Here is a 22,840-nt window from a genome sequence, read left to right on the forward strand (position 1 = left end):
GTCTCTGTTTTAAATAAGTGTCAATGAAACAGCTTGGAGAAGAGCTTTGAAATTTTTCTCATATAGCGCCCCCCCACCCCCACCATTGAAGGATCAACTTGTTCCAGATGTCAGAAGAAACCATGAAACTTGAGCAAGGCAGGTCAAGCTGGACCAGAGAGACTTTTTTGGCTCACAGACTCAGCACTCCGACCAGAGCTCTCTTGGGCAGGGTGCTTTTCGCCCATTCATGTGTCTGTTTTCAGTTTGGTGTAATTCCTACTGTTTGCTGATGACTGCCCCCTTGACAGAGAATTACACTGCTGGTCTCACCTCATTGTGCCTGTCAGCATGTGCCGAGTTCTGCTGGACTCAGCATCTCCAGCCACGATCTTCTGGACACAAGTTGAACCCATTAGTCAAATTACTCAGAATGAAGCAAGTCCTGTAGAGCAGAGTCATTTCCTCTGATGCTGATTGGCCTCCTAGCTGCTCTAGCATCAAGGGGTACCATAGTATTGAAGGCTTATTTTAAAAACCCTTTGCAAACGCTCTAATGCAGGCATACAGTTGTATTAGCTGCAAAACATTTATAAAATTATGCTGTGAGAAACATTTCGACATTTGAAACCGTAGCACAGTGATACATAATTATAGAAAAACAAGGAACCAAATGCATTTTCCCTCAACTTCAGCCAGTGATGTTGCAATCACATTAGGCAGCTGCTTATACCCAATCCCATGATCCTTTGTGTACCAGCAGTGCATCCTGGGTTCATCTTTGCAGCAGTGGTATTCAGTTTGTGCTGACTCAGCCTGGCCTAGAATGAGAGAGAATGGCGTCTTCTGGAACACTAAGGGGACTGGTGGAGCGCCTCTGTGCAGCTTGACTCATAGCCTGAACTCTGAGGGACCCTCAAGTAGATATACAAGTGGTCCGAATCACACAGGTCTTTAGTGGTAGTTTGTTGAAGTTGCGTTGAATCATGGTGAGTCAAATCAACATCAAAGCATCAAAGATAAGTTGTTACTGAACCCGACGCAGGCTGTCTTTGTAGGGTGCATCTTTACATCAAAGAGCTAACGTTCACCACTGGAATCTCTAAAAAAATATACAACACCACAGCCTCTGTGAGAAAGCTCTTTGCAGGGGATGAAGAAAGTAGAACGGGTGACTCAGTCGGGATCATAACCCAGCTGGAATTGAACTACAAAAATAAGGAAGTCCATTAACAACTGGAAACCACTGGGAAACCAGCTGACTAGCAGAATACAGTCACACGCTCAGACTGGTCACTCAAATCCACAAAAATGCCCAAGGTCAGATCCTGTCAGTGCATTTCCTGATGAGTGTCTGACAGCAAACCGCCAGCTGCTGCTGAGTCTGCCCCTTCCTGCTTGCCTCCGCACTCTGTAAAGGCCGCCTTTTCCCCTACAGCTGCAGTGAATCAAACTTCCGCCTTTCAGAAAACATCGTTCACTTTTTCCTCCAGGATGTCTTGGAGGGTGGGTAGGCCAGCGTTGTACACGGAAGGCAACGTCCTGCAGAAATAGACCGGGCCCTCTGCAGGGCCACAGGACCCAGAGGCGACAGACCCGGCTGTCTGGTGACGTGGTGGTTTTGCTCTAAAAATGTGACGGCTTCCTGAGAGGCGTCACCACTGCACTGAAAAGGCCGGATTCTACTCTTTTTCTGTTTGTGTTTAATCACATTACTTACATTTTGTGGAAATTTCGTTTATGACAGGTGAAAGCCATTTTTTACACAAAAAGGGGATGTGTGTGGTTCATTCAGTGAGCTAAGTCCCTATGACCGTGATCAGAAAGTCAATGGTTTGAGCCCAGCCTTAAAAGGTCCTTAACCCCCCCCCTCCTCCCCAGGTGTCATAGGTGACTGCCCTTCAGTGAGATCCCCAAGCCTGTGTCTGTCTCATGGAGAACAGGATGAAGTCGGCAAAAAGAAATTGTCTCCTACAGGTATCAATAATATATTAGTTAATTTGCACCCCTTAGGAACTTCTGAATAACCACAGTATCTGACCCATTGCAGTTACTCTTAAGGCAGGAGGGCAGAAGCCAACTAGAGGTTCAGCGCATCATGTGACCCGAGTGAAGGTAAACCTGCAGGAGACAGGCATGCTGAAAACCCCTAGCAAACAGCATTGCTATGTCCCACAATTCCTTCACTCATACTGAAATAACTTCACCTAGCTTGGGGGTCACAGCATGAAGGTAACACAGTCCGGGTGGGAATCCCGGCCACTTTACAGTTCACCTTCTGTCACTTCTGTCAGATAAAAAACAGGCTGATAAGGGAGACAGCAGGGGTCCCTAACAGTGATTGGATAAACACACAGGCCTCATGTTTGACAAAGAAACCTGTAGCACTACCCTAGACAGTTAGAGCCAACTGGCAAGAACCTCCCTGACGCATACATCTCAGGATCTGCTGTTAATCCTGGAATCCCAGACATGAAAAAGGACATAAACAGACGGCCCATCCACAGGAAACTCACCCCAAACACCAAGGGCCACAGCACAGGGGCAAACAGTCAGTATCTCATAAAGCTTCTTGTGTTCCGTCACTGTTTCTCCGTAACAGCATTTGTGGGAATTCAGTTATAAGTGGTAAATGCTTATGCTAATTAAAGTCTGGGGCTGGGGGGAGCAGGGAAGTCAACCAGTACAAAGCAAGAAAACATATTTTCAGCAACTTTCCTTATGAGAGAACACAGAAAATGCAGGTTTCCACGGCAAGAGGAGTCACTAAAATAAACATTGATATGTGACTAGCTTCTGAAACAATGAAGCTTGGCTATCTTGTCGTCGCTGCCCGCTTTAAAACAGTAAGACACATTGCAATCAGCCAGCCACACATTAATAATGAGCTGATTGCTTTGCGTGCATCTTGTTGCTATTTCCAGCCCAGTTCTATATGAGACAGGGACTTGCCCTTTGACAGCATCCACATCACCCACTTCCTCTCACTAAAGCTTTAAATGGCCTCAGTGGTCAAATCTACCAACCATTACCTCACTGTTATACCAGTAGTTACAAGAAAACCTAAAAACCCATTACTCTGCATTCTTCATTGAAGTCAATGTTCCAAGAAATCGGTAGTAGTGTAAGTTTCTGCAAGGCCTGTAAACACCAAGAAACTCAACTTGGACCTCACTGCCTAAAATGGCGGGTATGTGAGCGAGCTATGAGGAGACATGCTTGGGTTATCAACCCTCCCCCAAGAGCAGGACTCAAGCCTTAAGACAAACAACAGGAAATAGCACTTTTTTACATGAATGTCACACGTCACAGCATAAAATGTACCTACACAATGTTCAAATAATAATAAAAAAAATCACTGGTTCCCAATGGGCCACAGAATTACTTTCTGGATTTCATGAGAACAACCAGAAATGACTTCCTGTGCTTCTGTTGAGTTTCTCTTACATTGCTGGACAAACTTTATGCCTAACAGAGCCAGCACTTTGGCCCTTATCAAAAGATGGCCGAAAGGAGATACTTCCAGAGGGTATCTGGACCACTGTAAGCTCCCTGAGAAAGAGACTCAGCTGACAGTTACTTTTAGGTGATATCCATGGAGAATGGCTGCTGGCTGCTATCTCAGCAAGATAACCAACCCTGGGTGGAGCAAGCCTGCATAATGTGGGGCTAGACCCACAGATAGAACATTCTTGTTTCTGTGATGCCTCGTGAACAAATGATAAGAAAGCCAAGGCTTTGCTTCCCAACTTCTAATGGGTGACACCCTTCATTGCGAAGTCTGGATTGACTGATCTTCAGATTCTCATACTGCGGAACATTCCCAGGACTACTGAGTCAAAGGGTGCTGCTATACAGCTGGACCAGTGCACACTCCATAATGCCTTTTGTTCTGAATTCTACCATGCAGTGATTAAATCCATTGTTATTCTGCTTGGGTCCTTATGTCTGGTAGCACACCGTAGTTCATAAGCCCATGAATGATTTAACATGCATTGCTGCTCTCCTATTAAAATCACACTCTAGCTTAGCTTAGCCAGTTCGAGGCTGGGACCAGAACCACAGTTCATTCCACCCTGCAGACTCCCATCTTTAGTCTACAGACCATTGACTGCTAATTATGATGCTGGCCCATTCTTTACCAGGCCACTGTCAGAAGCTTCCAGACATAAATGTAACATTTACAGCACAGGGTGGGACATTCTCACACTGATAATGAAACTGACGGAAGCGTTGAAATGGTGACCACAGTTACCAGTAATGGAAAACTGGTCAACCTGTTTACTCAACCGATCCATGACAACAACAGATGGCCTTACCTTAACCTCCCGAAGGAGATTGACACAGGGAACCATAGCAAGGACAATCCGGGGCACAAAAAGCAGGGAGAATTTCCTGCAGAGCTAAACCAGAGGATATGTGGCGCGGCACAGAAATGTCCAGGAAGAAAGGAGAGAGCAGAGGCCCGTGAGCCTGAGGAGGTACGACATGCTGACCTTTGTACAGCCTTTGAGACTCATTACGGTGAAAATGCCCACCATGACTGCCATTATGTTTTGTCCCCTCCATATTTTTGACTTGCCTGGCAACACAAACAGGTAAGAATGAAGTCCAGTGAAATAGCCTCTGGGCTGAACTCCCCCCACGAGATAGTGATGCACCGCCCATGCGAATGGCCAAGCCTGATCTCCCACGGTGACCACATTGAGGGGACCACAAAGTGACAGCCTTCTGCAGAGTGCTGGAGGAATATCGGACATTCGAATTCGAATTAGGAAACACATCTCTGAGCTGGTGTGATGCACAAAAGGCAGGAATGGGAGCAGGAACGGGAGCAGGAACAATGAGCAACAGCTCTCAGACAAAGGTCGACCCCAAGCCAATAAATTACTGCACTTTTACAACTTGTGCACATTCTTACTGGCCCGTAACAAGACCCTCAGACTGAGAAAGACTAGCATGCAGAATCGTGTTTCAGGACACCAACCACCCATCAGCAAAATCAGCCAGGTCTATGGCTGTCTTCAACACCAAAGGTCTGCGTGATCCGTTCTCAGTGTTCTACACATACATAACAACCACAACAAGAGCCCTACATGGGATACTGATATACATCACATGTCCAGGGTCCAGGGAAACAAGTCTGTTTAACTTCAAGGTGGCCATCAGGAGCTGTAAAATGGCTCATTATGAATAGGACACACTGTATATTCTTTTTGGTTCTGTCAGAGAATACGAGTGCTATCTCATTGAGCCAACAAGGAACCTGGGTGGGAACATTTACAGGCTAACCTCATTATAATTATGTGCAGAAGGCTAATTTATGTCAAGGCATATGAGCCAAACAGCTCATGTAGGTATATACAGGAAAACACTAAATCCGCATGAAGGTAAACGTTAGCTTAACTATGCAGCTAACCAGCCAGTTCCTCAGGCTTATCTCTGCTGATAGGATTTCAGTTTACAAATTACAAGCTAGCAATGAAACGCTGGAAAAATCTCATAGGAACTTAAAAAAAAAAAAAAAAACGCATTTCTGAATTAATCTCATTTCACTTTTAAAGTATTGACCAAATACTACAATTTTAATATTACGAACTTCCTTCTGTAAGGTGACTATGCCACAAATGCTGTTGGTCAGATATTCATGGGAAAGAACACACTGAAGGTGGCCTCTGGTTGTGAGCAGACCTGGAACCAAGGAACAAAGGCATTCACAGTCTGTCACACTTACGATGGAAATAGAGGTGGAGGGGTACAGCTTGACTTGGATGGACAACAGAAAATGACCCTGGGGGCTTTCCACAGCTTTGAGGGCAAAGAGACCTAAGGAGATCCAGCAAAAACATCTGCCTATACTTCTGGCCAGCAGTCATTACCAGTGACCTTGCGGAGTTTGGGTGAACCGAGAGTGACCCCCCCACTATAAACAGTCAGGAAGGCTCAGCATGACTACGAAGCTGAAGCCGCTGTGAAAAGTCGTTATCAGAAAACAGAACGTGAACATCCAAAGTATCAGTAACCAAGCATCTTACATTAGTGATATCAAAATAGGTTTATTTTCTGTGAAAATTTTGCAAACGGTCTTTATTTTTTGCATAAAAAGGTTTTAAAATGAGATCCTGTTCAAATTACGCAGATTGTACAAAAAGTAACATTCACAAAGTAGTACAAGTTTATGAAAATTTAATTCCACCTGATGAATCACAATACTAAGTCAGGAAAGGATGCCATTACCACAACATTCAAATAATGAGAGATTTCCAAAGAAAAAATATTTAGCACAGAACAAGTGCTGAGTTATTAGGGATGTTACCGAGACCCTTGAGGAATCAGGAGACTGGTTGGGAGGAGACAGCATGTAGGGGCTCTTGGTCCAGTTTGACTTTTTTGACCACATCTTACAGAAAGATCAGCCAAGGTTCTTAGTGTCAACAAATGACCCCAAAACGACTCAGATGTGCAATTCTCTCTCTCTTAGGGAGCACACAGCCTTTGTAACTGATGTCTGGTGTGTTAACACCCTACCACTCGCCAAATTACAGCTCTAAAGGGACAGGATGTGACTGTTTTCCAGCATCAAAAAGAGGACAATGTTGTCAACGTTTGTAACATTTTGCCTCCCTTTCAATGCAGCCGTCTTCAGTTCCATCACCACAAACTCAAGCCAGCACTAAACTTTTAATCAACATCTACAACTAAGAGAGACCTAAGATTAGCAATTTCAATTTGTGTATTTCAACTCTGGAGCCCTCTTAGCCCAGTAAACACCTTAACAGAAAGAAAATTAAAATCCAGTCTATTCAAAAAGATATCTGGGGCATGTCTCCTTAGCTAACACATTAACAATGAAAACACTAAGAGATACTGAGCATGGATTCACACTTTGCAGCTTCACACTCTGCTAGCCAAGCACCAGTCACCACCAACATCCAGAGCAATAAAATAACCCTTCCTACCAGCATGGGAGTACAAGGGCTCCCCCTAGTGAGACCCACAGTGCCATGCATGCTGTGCCACAGTAATGATAGCGGAAGCTGCTTCAATCTATGGGAGCCATTACACAAATTAGCATGATGACTAAATCAAAGTGCGGTAACCAGCCAGCAGGTCATGAGGAGAAAATGCTTCAAACATTGTCATAAGTTCCTGCCCAAGGAAACTTCCTTTCTGAAGTGACGACACCATAGACACCCACTGTATCAGGCCCTTTCAGTGACTTGCATCCACAAATAGTTATTTGTCTTTTTTCGTTTTTTTTTTTTTTATTAAAAAAAAAAAAAAAAAAAGCAAATGTCACTTCTACACACACTCCCCAGTCAGGCATGGAGGTGAACCACAATGGTCCTAGAAAATGATGAGGCTCCTCAACTTATAAGGTCATTAATTTCTGTTTTGTATCCAGCAAGCACTTCTAAGTTTTTAACAAGTCAATTCCCAGCCAAGCAATCTCCATTCAGAATGCATGAAGCCGTCTCAGGCTGACAGCCCTCTGGAAATTCACTCAAAGCCACTCAGCTCCACCTCAGTGACCAGCCCTGCTGCCTGGTTTTACACTGACAGGTAGTTCCTGGGTAACTGGACTAGTGGGAATTAGCCCGGTCTTTGACTTATGCATCATAAGCTGAGAAAGCAGGAAGCTTCACCCCTGCACACCGCCAGCAGATCACCAAACTCTGCATTAGCTGATTTGCATCCAACCAATCAGACTCAAGCCGCACCAGGAGCCACACCTCCCACATCAGCCAGCAAGCGCAACACCTTCAGCACATCGCCACAAACACGCTCTCCCATTTACAGACACACAACGAGCATCTCTAATTAGCATGAAGCCTGATCGTTCCAGTTTGATTTAATGACAGGTTACAGCTGTCTCCCCTCCCAGAAATAAGTGGGAAAATCAGATACTGCATGTGACATAAAAATTAGCAGGGCCAAGGCAGAATTTGCATATAAAATCCAGCAGAAATAAAACACGACGACACGAAGAAGCTGGCTGTCCGCAGCACAGAGTCTTTTTTTATCGATGGTCCAGTGGTAGTTGGCCGTCACGTCCATTCAGAGTGTATCAGGTAGCGTTTGATGATCTATTTCACCGATCTAACGGCAGTTGTCCTTGTGCATTGATCTGACTGCATAGCTACATGCCACCCCCCCCCCCCAACATACATACATACATACATACACACACACACACACACACACACACACACTCTTCAAAAACAAAACAAAGAAGCATGCCACACCCCCTCTGTTTACAGGGAGAACACCCCACCCCCTGCAGGCTCCGCCCCTCAGGCAGCAGACTCCGTATTGGCTGGGGCCCGCTGGGTCCTCCCGGGCCGCTCCCCCTTTTCCACGCTCCCCAGGAGCTCCGTGAGGTCAGGCTTGTGTAGAGTGCCATGTCGGCGATCACTGTTATCCACAAACATGTTAGGTATGTCCTGGCCGAAGTAGATCTTGCTGTTTGCTGCGATGGCCTGATACTTCATGAGCTCCAGGTACTCTGGGGTCAGCTTGAGCTAGATGGACAGAGAAGGACGAGAATGACCCTACCATGCTGCCCTCTAAACACAAATGGTGGATCAGTGAAGCTGACGCCGCGTCTATTAGTAAAAGTCACTATTCCTGCTCCCATAAAGGTTACCCTGTTGGCTTCAGCGAATTTGGCCGCTGTGTAGTATTCTGCATCAGCTTTGGCTTTTTCCCTGGCCAGGAAAGCAGCATCTGGGACAGGAAGGATTTTTTTTTTTTTTTTAAAAAAAAAGCACACTGACATCAAGCCTGTGACCTCGGGCTAAAGCACTAGGACAGACCTTCAATCTCTGAAATCTTCTTCTCAGTCTCCTTCTCCATAACCTTCTGCTGAAAATGAATCTCAGCAACTTCAGCCATCTTCTGGGCCTCTAGAGTAAAATAAAAGTGAGAGTAAAATAAGGAACTATTCTTAACAGCAGATTCACATGGAAACGTGATGAGAGAGGCTGCCTCCAGCATACCAATGATAGCCTTCTTCCTCTCAGTCTCTGCCTCCTTCTCAACCACCTTCTGCGTCTGAGCCGTGATGAGGAGCCGCGTCTTCTCCGCCTCCCTATGGGAGACGCAGGTCGACGGGGTCACGTGATACACGCTCACTTGCTCACATGCACACACACAAGCACCATACTCACATCAGCTCGAAATTCCTTCGGATTGCCTCTGGAATCTTGGGCTTTGTGACACGGACAGCCTAGAATGGGAGCAGAGGGAGCATTTTTAGTTAAACGTCATTTTAAAAACAGCAGGTTTAAAACAGAACTGGCACCTCCAATCGAGGAGCAGCTAAACGCAAACCTTCCACCAGCTCCACTCTCATGGCCGAGCAGCGACTCCACCTGGGGTTGGTGTGACCAGCTGACCTGCTCACCTGGATGGTGAGGCCAGGAGCCATGACGTTCAGGTCCTTCTGGAGGGCGATCTTCAGGTTCTCATCAATGATATCTGGAGCGAGGTGTGAATCTGGGTCAGTCTCCTTGACACAGACACACAAACCTCAGCAAAGGAAACATGCACTCACCGAAGAGCTCAATGTAAACCTCCTGGAGGGTGTGAACGCTGCAGAACTGGTTCAGCTCATGGTGGATCTTGTTAAATATCAGCGTCTTGTCATAATCAGCAGTGTAGTTCTTCACAATGTCCACCACTGAACAGACATGGCTTCGCAGGTCAGAGGAGGAAAGCTGTTCACACGGGAGTCATCGCACGCGCACATGTGCGCACACACACACACACACACACACACACACACACACACACACACACACACACACACACACACACACACACGGGCTCACCTGCAGAAGGAACCAGCATATTCACCACTTCTATCCGGTCGAAATAGATCATGACGCCCCCACTGCAGAGAGAGGTGCAAAGGGTTAGACCAGCAAGCAGGGGCCGTCATACCAACCCACACAGTCACAGACAGACACACACCCGATACCTGGTTCCACAGGGCACGTTCTTTATTTCATCCGTTTGTAACGTCGTCTGCAACGCAAAAAACACAGTCAGGCTCCGTCTCCCACCAAAGTATGAGACAGACCGATCCTCAGCGAACACCATAATCACGTGACCTGCACTGATCTGTACGTGGTGATGAAGGGCAGCATGATGTGGTAGCCGGGGCCATTGGGCGTGGTCAACAGAGCCCCACCTCTGAGAGAAAGACGCCAGAGAGGTCAGCGAATCACGCCACAGACAGGGAGCAAAGGCACAAACAGGGATCACGCTCACCTGTAGTATACAGCCAGGTGTCCTTCCTCGATCTTGTGTATGGAGGAGTGCAGCAGAATTGCCATCACAGCGCTAACCGCAGCAACTACAGCCCCTGCGTGTGCCATCGTCATTCTCACCAAGATGGAACCTCTGGGGAAATATGGGTGATCAACACACATTCGTCCAAGGCATCACAGAGGTACAGATAACGTTGATGTAGCTAGTGGAAAGAGTATAAGGCTGATATCTTAACGGACCTCTTTCCCCAAGCCTAGCCCCTTCACCTTGCTGGGCATGACCCTCAGCTGCAAGTATGCAGACCAATTCCCCACTGGAAACATCAGATACGCAACCCAGTCACTGCCAGAGAGTGTTGGCAAGTAAGCTCTAGTTAATGGGCAACAGAGTGGAAACTGGTGAGCCAGCTATGACAGACAGCTATAAGGGCCACCTATTTACACAAAGCCCTTGCAGTAACTTGATTGTGTTCACTCCTACCCATCCGCAATAAATCATAGTATGTTTTTCAAACTTGTGATCTTTAAATAATCGCTCGTGAGTGTAGGCGTTTCTGAAACTCACACATCAATAAGATACATAAAGTGGACACTGCTCATTTTAATCATTAGCAAGGGCTGATATGCAAACGGATTATCGATCTTTTCTTCCGCATTACACGGACAAAGTTCGCGCTCAATGTCGTGCAAGTCCGCAATCCTCCTAACAGTCATCTTAACTATTGTGTTACACGATTATAACTGAAATTGTCTACGACAGCCTGCAAGACTGATCTAGTTCCGGGCCTTGTGGTGTAAGATATCACATTAAAGTCAAAATGTACGATAAACCTCTCACCCTAGAGAAATATGGCTGACAGATAAGCATATGCATAGCTGAATGCAAGCATTCTTCCCACCCTTGTCCTGCCGTCCAGCGCACACTGGACAGGGACTTCCCAACAGGTCAGTCTGAGTAAGCTATCAGTGGGAGAAGATGGGGGCATACCGATAATCGACAACACAAGCATATAAATATCGCGGCCCGACAGCTCATATTTGCTACACACTCCATACGTCTGCTTTCATTCAGGTGGAGCCCACCTCTTGAATTGTATCGAAACTCACCAGTCTTACGAACCGACAACTCTTACACCTCAGTGACCATGCGATCCTCTTTCGCCCATCCCCCTCGGTCGTCAAGCCCAGTCAGGTTTTATCACTAGATAAATCACTGGTCGAGTCAACTCCCCTCCTTTCTGCTTCACTTCCGGGTGAAAGTACGGCACGTTAATTAAAGGGGAGGCGCACACGCACGTTCATTAAAGGGGAGGCGGAGGGACCTGTTTCAGTCTGACGATAATAAAGCATTACAGTGGTCTTAATGCGTCATCAAGGTGGGATTTTACTTTACGGTATACACGAAAACCCATAAAGGAACGGAATTAATACAGCTGCAAACCATTGATGTTAATGTGTACAATTACATGGAAAGCCTCAACAACTGAAAAGGAATTTTTGGAATTTGAAAGCAAACTAGACTGAAATGGTATTAATTATTAACTGCTAGTAATCACTAAGGTGGCCATATTTTGTTTTACAAAAATGAGAACACCGGAGGCAGGAACGCAAAGAGAAGCAAAGAGAGGTATCAGAAAAATGTAAATGTGCACACAGAAAGTATTCTGAATGTAAAAAGCAAATATCAACATGAAACAAAGCAAAATCCAAGGCATTTCAGGCATTTTTAAGTCTGTGAGTTAGGGCCAGCTATGAAACACGTCTCCAAACCTATAACTTAAACATGCTTGCCAAATTTGGGCAACTGGCATGAGTGAGATTTTTTATTCTGTCTGCATATTCATGCACACGCATTTACATGTATTTAACAGTTTTATTACCTTTTAAATAGTCTGTAGGGTTTGCAAACTACCCCAACGCTTTTGGGGAAGCTAATTTTAGGTTTGTAATAGAATAATATAGATTTACCATAAGATTTGTGTGAGCGTGAGAGTCTGAAAGTGTGAGTGTCACACCAGAAGTGTGAGAATTGGCAACCCTGCTTAAACCCACCTAGATGTCCACCCACCAATGGCAAGGCACATAATAGCAGAATTATTTTTTTGTCATTGCACGATTTTATATCCAACCAAAAAGCTGTTTGGCCCACTCCTAAAAGCAACATCAGTAAACGTGAAGTAAGAGTGATTTTCTGAAACAGCGACACTAAAGCAGAACTTTACACATCCAGCTCTATTGATGACAGCCTTTGATTTCAAATAAGAGTCATTTAAGTCTACCTGAATTGAGCCCATCCAAATCTTAATTTGATAATTAAGTTGCAAATTGTATACATTTGTGTATTTTGCATATTATGTGTCATCCTGGGTTTTCCCTGGGCCCCCAATGTCCAAAAAACATGTCAAGGTGAGTTGGTGTTGCCCAACTTCCTGTGGGTGTGAATGGTGAGTGAATGGTGTATGAGTGTGCACTGTGATGGGTTGGCGCCCCTTCCTCAGTTATTCCCTGCCTTGCGACTGTAGTTTCTGAAATAGGTTCCGGACCCCGCGACCCTGAATAGAACAAGTGAAAATGTTCTACTCCACTTTTAAGGGCTCTATACCACTCCACCATTCCCTCATTTATTCACACTTGTGTTAAACAGACACTCCCCAGGTCCGTGTTATGATATTTCGATTTTATGATGGGTATTCCAGTTCCATTCTGTTTGTCACTTTTAATACATTATTCAATAAGTTATATGAGATTTCAAACTCTATGATAAAATAGGCTTTGTGTTAATGATTTTGCCCAACCGTAGGCTACTGTAAGTGTTCTAAACATGTTTACGGTAGGCTAGGCCAGGCTATGATGTTTGTTGATGTTTGTTTGTTATACTGTATTAAAATGCATATTCGCCTTATGATATTTTCAGCTTACGGTAGGCTTATCGGAACGCAACCCCATCGTAATGTGGGGAGTGTTTGTACACTGTACCATGAATCACCAGGAAAGATTCAGTAAACAAATGCCAGTGTCCCCATCTGGCTGCTCTTTGGTGTAAACACTGCCAGAGTTGGATCAGGAGTAAAGTACTTCTCTGAAACAGAGTGAGCACAGCATTGCCATAAGAATATCTTCTGTGCTTGTGTACTTTGTGATGTGTCCCATTTGTTCTTGGCACTACCTTGAATCACTCAGTCTGTACAGTAAGCAAACTCTGTATCAGAATCATACTTCATTCACCTGGAAAACAACATGTCCAAGGAATTTGCTGGTGTAAAATGGATGCATAGAAGTTAGAAATATTAAGACTATACACAACATTAACCTAAGAAACAAACAATATATAAGGAGCTCGATTTTACAAATGTTATGGGGGGGGGGTGTCCCACAACATATTTTGCTGGCCCACGTGCCCATCGGCCCTCCGGGAAAATGTCCTGTGTGGCCCTTGAGCTGTACGGGGTCATGGACGGTAAAAGTTGTTAACTAAGTGGTGGTAGGAATGCAATGGTGAAAGTGTCACACAATACTACTACCACATTGCTGCTTACCACCATTATGGTCTATGCTTAATTAAAGTAATACCTTTGTGTGCCACTAGAGGAGGCCCTGCATACCATACAACACAGTAGATTATGTACAATATTGTACTGAAGAGTAAGGCTATGGAACAGTTATTGCACTGTGGTTTTAAAGTGCTGTGTATTACACAATTAAATGTTTATTATCATTCCTTTAACCTTTTTGCAGTTTAGATTCAGATTGTTTTACTGCACCATTGAGACAGGCATTTGTTTTCCTGTCTGTATATGGTCACTAATGGAGATGAGGCTGATCAATGTGGTATTGTCTGTAAATTTTATAGTTGCCTTTCCTGATACACAGAGAAAAAGGAGCCTTGAGGAACATCTATGCTGGTGGTCAGGGAATCCGAAACGAACGTTGCCATTCTCACATACTGTAACCTATCCATCAGAAAGTCAGTGACCCACAGGCAGATGGAAGATGGCAGGTTCAAATCAGCAAGCTTCTCTCTCAACCTTTCAAGGATTATAGTATGAAAGGTGGAGCTTAAGTCCACAAATAGGATCCAGGGGTTAAACATTGCAGCAGTGTCCCACGCTCATTGCATTGGCTTCTAATCTACTAGCGCTTTCTGCAAATTAGAGAAAGGCATCAATCATAGATCTGAGATGTTAGAGAACATTTTCAGTAATACATTTATCAGTGTGCCAGATGCAGAGAAAAATGTCCCTTTCTCAGAAATCAGCATGGGCAAGGCACTTAAGGGAGTGAGCAGCAAAAAGGCATTTAAGCGAGTGAACAGCAAAAAGGCACTTAAACAAGTGAACAGCAAAAAGGCATTTAAGCGAGTGAACAGCAAAAAGGCACTTAAGCAAGTGAGCAGCAAAAAGGCATTTAAGGGAGTAAACAGCAAAAAGGCACTTAAGCAAGTGAGCAGCAAAAAGGCACTTAAGCGAGTGAGTAGCAAAAAGGCACTTAAGCAAGTGAGCAGCAAAAAGGCACTTAAGCGAGTGAGCAGCAAAAAATCACAGCTCTTAACACAATAATCCCCAAAGCAATGTAATTATTTTTTTTTGATGCAGGACCCAAGATTGTTGGCGTGTCTTTGAATGAGAAAAAATGTTTTGAATGAGAAAAAAACACTATGTAGGCCAGGGGCTCCCAAAGTAGGGGTAGGGAGACACAACTAGGGGGGAGGGGGGGGTCGCACCAGTGAGGGAGTCGTTTTTCCCTCTCCAGTTGGCAAAATGTGGGTTGCGAGTCTTTGACACTGTTATTTCGGGGGTCTTGGGCTGAAATCTTGTTAGAAGGACAAGTCAATGCATTCACTTCCTCGGGTTGCTTGCTGACTGGCTCCTAAGATTCTAAGAGCACTCTACACCTGCACTCGCGAGAGCATCCTGGAGAGCAGCAGCAAGTAGGACAGCACAGCCCTGCATAGAGTGGAACAATCAGCTGGGTCTGCAGACCTCACCCACCCTATTGTACAGCCTAATGCAAAAACAAGAGACTGAGAAAAAGCTTCTACCCACAGGCTGTTTGTAAATTGAACTATGACTCCCACAGCTAACATGCCATTCTAGGCACTTTATACCATCCCACACTTTCATTGCACGTCATTTACAGCTATTGATAGCCTTGGTGTGGACTGGCAACAAAATGCAGCCCTGGAATTGGTTGAAGTCTTCCAGATGATTGTTTAGCCAAGTTGTGTGAATCAGGGTTTCCACTTCCAGAACGGAACCTCCAAACTTTGTTGCTGCATTTGCTTACTGTTTGAAAGTTACTGGTTGAAAATCCCCTACTATGATAATCAGGGAATCATTAAGTTGCTGTTCAGCTTCATTTCGCTGGGATGCAAACCGTCTCTTTGGTTGACGGAAGGACCAGCCCATAACATTATCACTAAACCAACAGATTAGCTGGCCACATAAATGAACCTCTGTTGCAAAACCATGTGAAACAGGCAAGTGAAGGGTGTGAACATCAGAGAGGCAGCAGAGGCAGGGGGCATCCCAGCTGGGCAGGTCCTGAAAGCATGTGCAGGCCAGTTAGCTCCAGTGCTTCTCCAGCACAATCAACTCATCATTATCCCAAGACAGAGTACCGGCATGTTTCAAAAAGACCACCATCATTCCTGCCCCCAAGAAACCCCACCCACCATGTCCGAAAGCCTACCACCTGGTTGTACTTTGAGTTTTATTTGTCACGTACACAGTTATATTCAGTACAATGCATACTGAAATTCATTATTACCTAGCTTCAGACTATAATAGGGATAAGGGACATAAGATTAAAGGGAACAGCAGTATAAAGAGGCATGATATTAAACATAAACATTATACAGTAATTATAAATATCATGGTGGGCAGGTAGTGCAAGAATGTAATAGTAAATATTTACTTATATGCATTATACTGGTATAAGGCTGCGTAGACTGGAATGTTGGTCTAACAAGTCCTAAACATTGTGCCCATTAAGGATCTGTATCTGGGGAAAGAAGCTCTTCTACCTACAGGCAGCGGTGCTGTTTGCCCGACCTCTGAAGAGAGAAGAGGCCATCACTGTTGTGGCTGGGATCTCTAACGAACCAGGAGGTGATGCTGCCTGTCAAGGATGCTTTCGATGGGGGCTGTGTATGGATTCTGTAGTATTGGTAGGGGCAGCATCCAGTAATGAACCATTTCAAGGGATCACGTCTGCTCCACACTGCTCAGCACACCAGACGTACTGCAATTTGCTTATTATCCAAACAGATACATAGATGATGGAATAGCCTTGTTAAAAAGGCAGGTCAATGCCTCTGCTATCTCAGAATGCTGATGAAGTTCATACTGACTCAAGTGTCCTACACCTGCATCTTCGAGAGCATCCTGACTGGAAACATAAGGGAAGCACTGAAAACCATAACTGAGAGACTGGCTATTCGCATTCTGGGTGGGGACTCCCAAAGCTAACGACTCACTTCATACACTGTCATTACACATCATTTAGAACTCTTGATATACTGTTCTCTATTTTTATTGTCAATATTGTAGTAAATTTATCTATATTGTTATTTTATTCTTATTTATTCCTATCTTTTTATGCTATTTTGTTTTTTCTATTTATTGCGTATTTCCTTCAAGCACAATCCAGGAAGCAGGTGGAAGAGTGTTTCACTGCGCAGTGTTTCACTGTATTGTGCATGTGGCAAAACTTTAAACAGAAACCTTTCCTGTGATTCTCATTGGCGTGTCTAAATAAACACAGCTGATTTATATCACACGGGGATTTCTGATGTGCTCACTCTACCTTGGTAATATATTGACTAATATGGCCATTCGTCATGCTAATTGTGTTTGTGAGAGGAAGTGAATCATTCATAGTTTTCTACATCCCTCTCTGACTTTTATGTCTTTATTTTTATAGATATTTTTCCCTCTTGAATTGTGCTTGTTGTTAATATCTGCTCCTTACTGCCATCTTCATTGTCATCATGGCAGTACCACAGGGCCTTCATCGCCAGCTACCTGTTTGCCAGTGCATGATAGAGAGCGTCATCCAGAATGCCTCTTCGACGTTTGTGCTGTACTTCCTCTTCCTTTCCAGACAGGAAACTGGAAAGGGATTTGCCCAACACGGCTTCCTGTCTTCAGAACGTCTGTAAACGCCTTAGGTCTCACTGGTTCTGACCGGATCAACCTCTGACGTCTCTGGCAGCTGTGTTTATGCATGCATGTATTCACTCTAACATTTCTAAATAGATGTAAAAGGCACGTGCATTTTGAAAGAGCAGTTGTTGGGTATTTTTCCCCTTAATATACGCTGAAAACCAACCAGTCTCTGAACACAGAACAACACGGACAGCTGTGATGACTTTTTACTTGCTGCAAGGGAAGTCCGGTCCTGACTTCGAGGTGTCAGCCTCTCAGTCGAACTCAGCCAACTTCGAAAGAGGAACTCCCCTCGCAGTGTCTTTTATTGGGGTACACAAACAGGATATGCAAATAACATTCAACATTGTTTATCACCATGTATGGGGTGGAGTTATTCAAGCAACAATTCTTAAGACGTGTTATTGCTAAATTAAGATCAAGCTGCTGCACGGTGTTGTTTCGAAGAATGGCATCTAGCAAAATGACAATAATAAAAGTACATATTTCTCTAACAGCAGTGACAGATGAATATGTTCATTTTCTCAAAGGCTGCTCAGCCCCACTGCGGGTTCGTTTTGTAGTCAGCGTTGACATTTGCTATTTCAGAGACCTTTTGAAAAGCAGGAGTGTGGTAACCGCAGTGCGAACTCCCTTACTGTGCAGATAAGTGCACAGTGGCAGAGATGTACCCGTGCAGTTTCTCCTCTCCTCTTGCTTCCCCTTCAGTCACAGTGCTCCTGCATGAGCCCCTATTACTGCTTGCAGGCCCAGTTGCTCCTTTTTGTTCGTCCACCTGTGCAGCTGTCTGTGTTCCAGACAGGCTGACACATCCACACCCCCTTCTCTGCAGGATGGAGTGCAGAGTGCATCCTTAGCCCCCTTCTTTATGGTTCACACCCTTCTTGCAGCTCTGTGCTGGTCGCAGCCACATCTACCCATATCATACACATTCACATGCTTGTTCTGTTGACTCTTGATGCAGATCTGCAGATTCAAGAAGGATAAGCATTCGATGGGACTAGTTTTACTTAGTGGTTAGACGTTGGCCCCCATATGCTGCTGTCTTCATCTAGAGGACCTTTTTTCTTCTCCTTTTGCTGCCCTCTTACAGACCTCCATATAATCATATTTTAAGTATGTACAGAGCATTCAGAAAGTATTCAAACCGCCTCACTTTTTTTACATTTTCTCGTGTCAGTCTTAATCTAAAATCATTAAATTTTCCCGTAATTGATCTACACTCAATACTCCATAATGACTGAGCGAAAAACAGGATTTTTAGATGTTTTTGCATTTTTTAATACAATAAACTGAAACAACACATTGACATAAGTATTCCGACCCATTATTATGACATTTGAAATTTATTTCAAATGCATCCTATTTCTATTAATTCTGTTCTATTCATTGTCTTTGAGGTGTTCCTGCACCTTGCCTGGAGGCATTGTACAGTAATATACAAAAGTCTTAGGCAGGCAAAGAAAATCGTACTTAAATGATCTTCTTGTTGGTATAAATCCGAAATATTATGTATGTCCAAGTGTGTTAGCTTGGCTATTTAACAACCTCTCCTCAAGTCACCCAGTATTTGCAGTAACCATACTATACACTCTTGTATTTCTTAACTCAGCCATTAGCCAGCTATGTTTGGCTAATCAATACCTCATCAATTTAAATACAGTGGAAACTGCTTATAACGATCACGTCTATCTGAGTGAAATAGATCACTATAAGTGAATGATCATTATAATGATGATTTTTTTCTTCTTCTTTATGTCTAAGGCAGATTACCATCTACTTACCATGTATATTTATTACATGAATACAAGGTAATAAAACAGACAGCATTGCTAATTTATTTTATTGTTAATAGAATACAGTACAGCTCTTGCGAAGGCTTTTCTAATCATAGTACTACACAAATTAAATTGCTGAATTGTGTATAATTCAAATATGTTATAGTACAGTACAGTACTATACATAATATTCAATAAAATTTTATTTATACAGCACGTTACATTGTCTCAAAATGCTTATTGTAGTTTCGCTGCTGCGTCTCATTGGCTCGTTTTTGGTGGTTTATCATAAACTTTGATGAGTTTATAGGTGTCATTAAGAGAAAATTACTTTCTTTCTCCCACCAAGTTTTCTATGCACAAAATTAGCCTCAGGCCGCTAACCAGAAACATATGTGTTACTGCAAGGCAAAGTAAGGTGATCAAAGTAAAATAATAAATAAAAAAAATAGTCTGTACACTGCAAGCGGACTACTTGATTACTGTAAGCGAATAATTTAAACAGTATTTGTACAGGGATGATTCTGTTCATCAGGAAGCGGTTGATCACTATAACTGTGAACAGTATAAATGGTTTCTACGGTAATTAAACTCAATTAATTAAGTGAGGTGGTGGTGAAATTCAACGAACACATGGAATGGCTGGGGTGCCCTTGAGGAGAGGTTTGGGAATTGAAGCAGTGTTCATCTAGCCAGCCAATTAGGTATCAGCAACTTACTGGAGAATAGAAGAAATTCTTGCTATTTTTAATTTTTACTGTATTATGATTCAGTTGTAAACATTCTAATGTTACATTATGTTTTCCCTCAAAAAAATATACACTTAATACCAAGACAAATAGTCTTAAACATTGTCCTTGACAGCCTATGACCCTTGCACAGTATGAATGAATGAATATTACAGTCGTGTATCACTTTTTAAGACACCCAAAGCACTTTACAGAAGCGATGGGGAGCCACTTCAGCCACCACCACTGTGTAGCCCCCTCCTGGATGATGCGACAGCAGCCATTCTGCGCCAGTACGGTCACCACACATTAGCTTTGGTGACGAAGGGACAGAATGAATTCACCAGCTAGATTTAGGGGATGATTAGGAGGTCAAATTTGATAGGGCCACAGTGGGCCACTTTAGCCAAGACATTGGGTTATCATTCAGAGAGTCAGAACCTCGGTTTTACGGCTCATTTGAAGGATGGCACCATTTATACAGCACAGTGTCCCTGTCCCTGCACTGGGGCATTGGGATCCACGCAGACCACAGGATGGGCTAACCTGTTGGCCGCACCAACACCTCTTCCAGCAGCAATCCAGCTTTCCAGTACTGTGTATCAAGGCAAACACCTAGCATGAGGTATAAAGAACCGCCCAGAGATAGCATTTTGTTTAGGCACAGATCTGAGGAAGACCACTAACATTCTGTGGCATTGAAGGTTCACAATAGGACAGTTGCTTTCATGATTCTTTAAAAGAAGATTGGAATAACCAAGACTCCTCCTAGAGCTGGCCTCCCCGACAAAGTGTGGAGATGGGAGAAACCATCACTGCAACACTCCACTGATGTGAGCTCAGACTGAGAAACAAGATCCTCTGATCTGATGAAACCAAGACAGCTATTTGGCGTCATTTCTGGAAATAATAAGTAACCGCAATACCATGCCAGTGGTGAAACTATGGGGGTGTTTTTCTACGAGACTCTGAAACTACCCAGGGCCGTGAGAAATTAATAAATATGTGATGACTGCAGGGACTTACGACCAGCTCTCCCACCAGTCAGTATTGTACACAGTACTTTGGTCATGGAAACAGCAGCGTGGTATGACAGCATCACCCTCTCTCACTCTCTGTCTTGTTCCCACAATTGCTCAGGATTCACTGCACTAGCATTCAAATCTCTGATGACCTGTATTTACAGTGTGCAAAGCTAAATAATGTATATTAGACCTGATTTCCTCCATTCTGTTTATTACACTACCGTATAAACATTTATAAATACACTAAAAATGTTATAAATGGTGTAAATGTGACATTAAAACAATAGCTGAAGATGGCTAACACCAACCCACTACCAGTACAGTGTAATTGATATATCAACAAGGGACGGCTACTCGCTTATCGACCAATTCGCTTAACGACCTAGTTGTAGGTGTCACGCCCAGCCCGTCCGATCTTCATGTGTGCCACGCCCCCTCATCATCCACGTGTGCTTCCCCGATTTTGCGCAGCTGTTCCCCGTTATTTCGGCTTGTCTCATGTATATCAGTCCACGTCTTTCTCTGTTGGAGGTCCGTCATTGATGTAATGATGTGATGTGCGTGGTTCTCAGCCCTGTCTCCCCAAATAAACCCTCGTTACCCGCAATCAAGCTTGCCTGCCTCATCCTTCCCCGCATCCTGCCTGCTCGTCCACCCAGGACGTAACGGTAGGTCGTTAAGTGAGGAGTGTCTGTACTTTAGATCAATTTACACCAAGAAAACTAATGATCATTTCACTTCCTGTGCAACACAGGTAATTCAGGGGACCGAGGCGACTATCTTCCTGTAGTCAGAGCCGGTCATGTTTCTGCCTGCCCATAAACCATTTCATTTGATTATTTTAGACTTTTTTTCTATTGTTTTAAATTTTGTTTAATTATTTGTCATTATTCTTATTGTTTATCCTGTTCCAGAGCACTCTGGACCTCAGACTAGGCTGATGGTTAACCTTCCAACAGGACAATGACCCTAAGCACATAGCAAAGACAATGTAGGAGTGACTTAGGGACAACTCCGTGGGTGTCCTATAGGGACCCGGTTACAGCCCGGGCTTGAACCCGTTCAAAGATCTCTGGAGAGACATAGCTGTGCATTGACAGTCCTCATCCAACCTGACAGAGTTTGTGAGCATTTATAGGAAATAATGTTAAAAAAAAAAAAAAAAAACCCAAATCCATGTGTGCAGAGCTTGTTGAGTCATACTCAAGAAAATTGCAATTGCTGCCCAGATGCTTCAACTAAGTACTGATGAAGGGTCTGAAAATTTACAACAATGAGCCAAAACATTACCAACATCCCCATGTGAAGCGAATAATGTTAACTATTTCATAAAAAGAGTGCATGTCAAGGTCTGGAATATATTGGAGAGTAAGATAACATTTGGTACTGATAGTCGACATGTAGAATGCAGAAGAAATGGGCAGGGGTGAAGATCTGAGGGAATTGACAAGGGCCAAATTGAGGGGGGGGTTGATTTTAAATGAGCGTAAGGCTGCAAAATAACAAAATGTGGCAAAAAATCCAAAGGAGTCTGAATACTTCCAGAATGCACCACATGTTAAACACATTACCTAGAAGCTTTGGGGGTATATTGGGAAACTGAATGTGTTGCAAGATATAATGTCTACCAGTAAAATATCAGGCCTAATTCATTTCAGCGTTACAGTTTATAAGAATTTCAGAATGATTATGAATAAGTTGTTCTCACCGCTGGCATTGAACATAAATCGATAATAACCTCACAGGCTAAATGCATGTATAAAACAAACAGGGAAATCAATCATCTTCAAGAAATTATAATTTGTGGTAAAACAGTAATGAAACTCATAGCAGTGCTGGATGCCAGCAGTGAACGAGTCTTGAAATTTATACAATCACAGTTGTTTGCTC

The 22,840-nt window shown here is 43.7% G+C and overlaps 1 protein-coding gene across 1 annotated transcript; it reads right to left on the reverse strand.

Annotated features, from left to right (window-relative positions):
• Window positions 1-6,019: 6,019 nt before the first annotated feature.
• erlin1 (ER lipid raft associated 1) lies at window positions 6,020-11,507 on the reverse strand. The gene is made up of 12 exons (XM_049008439.1): window positions 11,361-11,507; window positions 10,255-10,386; window positions 10,095-10,176; window positions 9,962-10,008; window positions 9,813-9,874; window positions 9,536-9,661; window positions 9,386-9,459; window positions 9,150-9,208; window positions 8,979-9,070; window positions 8,796-8,885; window positions 8,627-8,706; window positions 6,020-8,501 (listed from the first exon to the last, which is right to left on the reverse strand). The coding sequence occupies exons 2-12, from the start codon at window positions 10,365-10,367 to the stop codon at window positions 8,274-8,276; spliced, it is 1,053 nt and encodes a 350-aa protein (XP_048864396.1). The 5' UTR covers window positions 10,368-10,386; window positions 11,361-11,507; the 3' UTR covers window positions 6,020-8,273.
• Window positions 11,508-22,840: the final 11,333 nt, after the last annotated feature.

The sequence above is a fragment of the Brienomyrus brachyistius genome, chromosome 3 (assembly GCF_023856365.1).
Source record: "Brienomyrus brachyistius isolate T26 chromosome 3, BBRACH_0.4, whole genome shotgun sequence".
In the NCBI taxonomy this organism is placed as follows: domain Eukaryota; kingdom Metazoa; phylum Chordata; class Actinopteri; order Osteoglossiformes; family Mormyridae; genus Brienomyrus; species Brienomyrus brachyistius.